Genomic DNA, 6,464 nt, shown 5'->3' on the forward strand with positions numbered 1-6,464 from the left:
CTAATGAGAATCGTGTGACTGATATACAATTGTGATTAAAGTGACCAATGTGGTTATTTTTTTTAACGGTGTGACCACTATGACCAATATACGAGGAGAGAGAAACATGAGAAGAGAGAAACGCGAAGAGAGAGAAACACGATGAGAGAGAAACACGTAGAGAAAGAAATGCGAGGAGAGAGAAACGTGAGAAGAGAGAAATGTGGGGAGAGAAAAATACAAATTAATGAATTAAAAAAGGTGTATAAAGATATAATGGGGAGAATACATTTATAAAGGTATTGTGTGAAATTGTTTTTTTTCCAGAAAGTGAGGGGTATGCAGTGAAATCTTTGTAGCAAAGTAAAGATATTTATTATAATACTCCTGAGAGAGGGCAGAGCAGAGAGGGCTCAAAGAGTGATCTACCTACTACCTTTTCTTAAATCAAATCTTAAAACTACATTTGCTCGGAATAATTAATTATTTTCTCCTCTTGGATACAACCTCGTTTACATTAAAAAGTTTCTAAACAATCATATATATGTAGAAATCCATTTCCTAAATTTTTTAACTATTATGAAATCTTATTTTCTTTATAAATTTCGAATACTAAAATTATTATTACAGTAATAATGAGGAAAAAATTCCAAAAAATGCATGAATTTATCAATTTTTATAAAATAAAATCTAAATTTTGTTTTAACCAAATAAAATCTCAATTTTGATTTTTCACTCGTAAATAAAACTGAACTTTATAACAGTTATCATTTTTAAAATCGTTGTTGATATGACATATCGATATCAGGATATGTAAATGATAACGTATCAATATGATCAAAATATTAATTTGACACATATAATATCAATATACTATAACATTATTCAGGTTTTAAAATAAGAATAATCATAAAGTTTATATTTATTTTCGATTAAAAAATCGAGTTTAGATTTATTTGATAAAAAAATAAAGATTAAGTTTTGTTTTGTGAAAATTAAAAAAGTCAGTTTTTTTATTTTCCCTAATAATAAAACCAATACATTTCTTTAAATATAATATAATTTTATTTAAATAATAAAATTGTTGGTTTTAAAAATAAAAAAAATATATTTTTTTTAAAACATTTCCAAGCTTCCATCGACGGCCCTATAAAACAACGCCGTGGGGAGAGCGCTGAACCTCGGAAAACTGATTTCATCGACGCCATGGATTCTCTTCTCTCAGATCTCATCAACCTCGACCTCTCCGGCTCCACTGACAAACTCATCGCCGAGTACATCTGGTCCGATTTCTCGTTGGCTTTTCCTCCCTGTGATTGTCTCTCTTCTTTCAATTTTTCCTTATCTTTTTTTCCCTGATTTTGTTGATTTCTCGACGTTTGTTTCTGTTTACCGGCTACTAGAACTGTCGCATGAACTATGAACACGTTTCGTCTCACTGTCTTGCGTCGATTATCGTGTGTTCCCGTCATTTTTCTCCTTTCCTCCTGCGTCTGTTTTATGCTGTCTCGATATAATGGCTTTTCCTCCTCTGGATATGTGTTTTTGGGATAAAACATGACGATGAACTTTGAATGAGCAGGATCGGTGGATCTGGGATGGACATCAGAAGCAAAGCCAGGGTAATAGATACACACATACACAGAATCTTCCTATATATTCATCTGTATTATCTCTTCCCCTGTTGTCTATGGCGATTTATTGATCTGCTCTTGTTTTGCACCATTACATGATTTTTGTTTTAAAAAAAAAAGACTCTACACGGGCCAGTAAGTGACCCATCAAAGCTACCCAAATGGAACTACGACGGTTCCAGCACCGGTCAGGCCACCGGAGATGACAGTGAAGTCATTCTATAGTAAGTTCATCTCTATGAGTTATATCTATGGCATGAAAAAGTTATCTCAATTCTCCCCGTTGTTTTCGTGCCCATAAAAAGCCCTCAGGCCATCTTTCGGGACCCATTCAGGAGGGGCAACAACATTCTGGTGAGATCATCTCGATTTGATAATCCATTTTTCGCTGATCTTGATCCAAAAGTTCTCGTCTTAAATCGTGTCGAATCGAACAATCAATCAGGTGATGTGTGATGCTTACACACCGACCGGAGAACCCCTTCCGACCAACAAGAGGCACAAAGCCGCTAAGATCTTCAGCCACCCTGACGTCGTGGCGGAAGAGCCTTGGTATGCTCTTTATTAACAATCATTTTCTTGTGTTTTTTCCCCTCCCATAGCTTTGAAAATTGCATATCTAATGTGAGTGTTTTTTCTTTCACTAAGGTATGGGATTGAGCAAGAGTACACATTGTTGCAAAAGGACGTGAAATGGCCATTAGGATGGCCTGTTGGTGGTTACCCTGGCCCTCAGGTGACGATTTTTCGCTCATTGATCCTTCCTTTGTGCTAGTCATAAATCATTCATATGTATAATGCATACATACATGTTTTTTCGGTTTGGGGATGGATAAACAGGGACCATACTACTGTGGTGTGGGAGCAGACAAGGCCCTTGGTCGGGACATTGTGAATGCCCACTACAAAGCTTGTCTCTACGCTGGAATCAGCGTTAGTGGCGTCAATGGAGAAGTGATGCCTGGCCAGGTATACATCCGATACATATCTGAGCTGTATATACAGAGAGATGATGATATACAATAGTAAAATTAGTCCGTTTGCAGTGGGAATTCCAAGTCGGTCCTGTCGTTGGTATCGGTGCTGGAGATCAGTTATGGGTGGCTCGTTACATTCTTGAGGTAATCTAATGAATCTGAATACAAAAAACTGTAGCCATAGGTTTGGTTAGACAATGTTAACTTGTGTTCTTGGACAGAGGATCGCCGAGATTGCCGGGGTAGTTGTCTCATTCGACCCCAAACCGATCCAGGTTCTGTTATATTCTAGAAATCATTGAGACAAATTAAGATCCATCTCGGATAGTTCTGAATGATGAGTTGAATATTATCTTTATGGCAGGGTGACTGGAATGGAGCCGGTGCTCACACAAACTACAGGTAAAAGGACTAAATAAGAGATATTTCCTGACACTTTGCCATCGGAAAGCTTGACCTCTTTCTGCGTGTTGTGATATATATATATGTATATGAGTGTAGTACGAAGTCGATGAGGGAAGAGGGAGGAATAGAGGTGATAAAGAAGGCGATAGAGAAGCTTGAGAAGAGGCACAAAGAGCACATAGCAGCATACGGAGACGGGAACGAGAGACGTCTAACGGGGAAGCATGAAACAGCGGACATCAACACGTTCTCATGGGTACGTACTTATTGTATATGTACATACATGCTGCATGGCCATGCTACTACCGCTTCTGATATGCATATGTATGAGTATGATCATGAAACAGGGGGTGGCGAACAGAGGAGCGTCGGTGAGAGTGGGAAGAGACACGGAGAAAGAGGGGAAAGGGTACTTCGAGGACAGGAGGCCTGCCTCCAACATGGATCCTTACGTCGTCTCCTCCATGATCGCAGAGACCACCATCCTCTCCCATCAGTAATCGAATCCTTCACTTCTATCGAACTCCTTTCCATTGTGTGAATCATCGTGGGCCTTCTTCTTTCATGTTTTTCTTCCCGTCGCTAGCATCTGTCACTATCCACATGAACGTGATCCATCCGTTTGTTCTATCCACGTGTAGATTCTGCATGGCGATTCTGTAGTATTAGAAAACCAACGAAAAGCCATGTCCCGGGCCATAATATCATGCACTCTCTTTGAAAATGTCGTGTCTTTTACTGTCTTCATACATTTCAACTGCGATATATAAGTTATATACATAATTTTAAAAGATAAAGCCACGGAAGATTCTCCCAACAAGCGGCTACATGTTAAAAGTACCTTTTTTTATAAGATGATAAATAACAAATGTATAGTAGTAATTAGGGAAGGACGTTTCGCTTCGGTTTTAAGAAATTGAACTGTATCGAATTGAAAAATATGGTATTTTTTTTATATGAATCGTATAAAATTCTCGAACGTTTTTAGTTTTATAAAAACCGAATTTTCTAGAATCGAATCGAATCGAAATTTAAAAACTATGAAAAATCTGTTTTTAAAGTTCTAATTTTTTTTAATAAAAACTGTATTCGAAACTGAACCGAACGGAATGTAATATAATAAAAAATTATTATCTATTTTTTTAAAATCGAAAGAAATAAACTGAATCATTCCCAACTCGGAACCAAAATGAGTAACGAAATGTACCCTACTAATAATACGCCCACGGCAATAATGATAATAATTTCCTCCAAAGGCGTAGGGAGATTGGTGAAGTGGGTAGAGGTGAGGTGAGGTGGCAACACGTTTTTGTCATACTTTTTGAATTTCGGAGCCGACAAACAAAGAGGAGTGTTGACTAAGACCACAAAGGTTTGTAAAAAGCATGAGCGTGAATGCCGACAAAGATTTGTGATGCCATGCGATAATACACCTTATCACTGAAAAAGCAAAGGAGCGCCCGTACATAGTTGTTGGTACTTTTGATTCCCAAATATCACACTTTCATCATTTCACCTAGGGGTGGCCAATTCGGGTTTCGGTTCGGGTTCAGTTCGGTTATATTCGGGTTCGGTTATTTCGATTATAGAAAAACTATAACCATTCGGTTTTTATATAAATTCCGGTTCGGTTCGGTTCGGGTTCGGTTCGGTTTTGGTAAAAAGTTCAATTTTCCAACGAAAATGTCGGTTATTCTCTCGGTTTTTTCGGTTATTTTTTATTCGGTTCGGTTCGGTTTCGATTTCAGTTTTTCGGGTTTAAGTAAATCATAAACGTTCGGTTTTGATGTCGGGTTCGGTTCGGATACGGTTATGTCTTATTCGATTCGGTTCGGCTCCATTATTCGGTTAATAACCGAAATGACCACCCCTAATTTCACCCCTCACATTTTGTTCTTCCTTTTAAAATTTTTTATAAAAAAAAGATAGAAAGATTAAGTTTTGAAAAAGTCTGGAGATCCCAAAACATTAGTCTCAACTAATTATAAATTTTAAAAGAATATAGATATCAATTTATATTTCAAAGGTAATAAAAATAATAGTTTTGTTTGATGAAAATATTTGCTAATTGATTTTGATTCTGTATATGTTTCGATGTTACGAGCCATTGAGATATTTTCAAGTGACGGTTAACCTAATTTGGTTTGTCCTCTTATAAAATACATAATTTACAGCTACTTGCAAGTAGCGCCCGATTTGGTTTGATGAAAAAAATATTCTCTCTCTACTTATGATTTTGGTAAAACTCATAAGTAGAATAAAAATAAATAAATGACATAAAGAGTTATTCCGATTTATTTACGTTGCGTGAAACTCTAACAAACTGATATCATAGTCTTGTTAATTGAAATAAAAAAAAAATAATTTATGAATTCAGGATTCCTTCAACATTTGGTTAAACCTAGCTGATAACGTTTATGAAGTATGATCCACCACCGTCGGAGAAGGACTTTAGATTTGCGTTATGGCAAGTGAAGATGTCGTACTATTCGAACTCAACATGATTTGCAAGATTCGATTTTAGGGATTTTAAAAATGTGTTTGAAGACAAAAAGGATCAAAAGTCTTAACTATGATCCATTTATATCTGTCAAATTCAATTTTACAAGATGTTTTATTTGAGAAGACCACGACCACATTGTGGAAGAAATTAGAGGAGATTTGTGTGACCCGGATACACGACGTTGAACTCAATTATTCGTGGATACGTGAACTGTCAAAATCGTGATAAAATCGTTGACTTTTGTTAACTTCAAGGGTATTTTGATAATTTTATTTGAAAATATATTTAGGTATTATCGTAAATACCTTAAAATATAAAGGATATAAACGTTATTTTTATTTATAATCGGATACTTAGAGGTAATCCGTCGTCGATAAAAAAAAAAAACTAGAATCTGAATCCACGGTTTGAATTTTGGCATCATCGCATCTATCTTCAATTTCGTTGCTTAGTAATATTCGGGTCTCGAATATCTGTAAGACCGAATACTTGAAATCTGTCGTCTCAAGTACTCGTACCCATCTCGAGAAGTAGTAGTTTCTACATCAATAAATTTGCATTTTGATAAGAAATTGTGTGGAAAATGGATGATAATGTTCTATGTTTGGCGTGACGGTGTTATTTGTTTTATTATCCAAAATATGTATCGTAGTCATCTTATATTATTATTACTAATATTAATAAATATGATTTTTGTTTTAATACTAAATTTTTTTTGATAATTTTTAAATATAAAATCAAAAATTAAAATATTAGATTTACCAATCAAATTTTCTAAAAACTATAAAAACTATCAAAGTCAAAAACCAAAATTTAAAAACAAAAAACCAAAAACTAAAGCTAAAAATCCAAAATAAAAATCATTTCCAGAACCAAGTTTATGACGACTACTTTACCACTATAAAACGATTTATTTATAATCATTATACAATTATATTATGATTTCGTAGATTGATAAAAATATTA

General features: G+C 35.2%; 1 protein-coding gene across 1 annotated transcript; it reads left to right on the forward strand.

Annotated features, from left to right (window-relative positions):
- Nucleotides 1-1,149: 1,149 nt before the first annotated feature.
- Nucleotides 1,150-3,746, forward strand: LOC104821826 (glutamine synthetase nodule isozyme-like). Its single transcript, XM_010552829.2, has 12 exons — nt 1,150-1,262; nt 1,562-1,601; nt 1,734-1,837; nt 1,919-1,967; nt 2,059-2,165; nt 2,262-2,349; nt 2,454-2,582; nt 2,660-2,734; nt 2,812-2,865; nt 2,955-2,992; nt 3,092-3,251; nt 3,343-3,746. The coding sequence occupies exons 1-12, from the start codon at nt 1,186-1,188 to the stop codon at nt 3,493-3,495; spliced, it is 1,074 nt and encodes a 357-aa protein (XP_010551131.1). The 5' UTR covers nt 1,150-1,185; the 3' UTR covers nt 3,496-3,746.
- Nucleotides 3,747-6,464: the final 2,718 nt, after the last annotated feature.

This window comes from Tarenaya hassleriana, unplaced genomic scaffold (genome assembly GCF_000463585.1).
Source record: "Tarenaya hassleriana unplaced genomic scaffold, ASM46358v1 Cleome34, whole genome shotgun sequence".
In the NCBI taxonomy this organism is placed as follows: domain Eukaryota; kingdom Viridiplantae; phylum Streptophyta; class Magnoliopsida; order Brassicales; family Cleomaceae; genus Tarenaya; species Tarenaya hassleriana.

Excerpts from the sequence above, each read along its gene's own strand:
- LOC104821826 (XM_010552829.2), top strand. The coding sequence starts at position 1,186 with ATGGATTCTCTTCTCTCAGATCTCATCAACCTCGACCTCTCCGGCTCC. Across the intron at positions 2,166-2,261 it reads GTCGTGGCGGAAGAGCCTTG|GTATGGGATTGAGCAAGAGT; the intron begins GTATGCTCTTTA and ends TCTTTCACTAAG. Across the intron at positions 2,866-2,954 it reads TCGACCCCAAACCGATCCAG|GGTGACTGGAATGGAGCCGG; the intron begins GTTCTGTTATAT and ends TCTTTATGGCAG.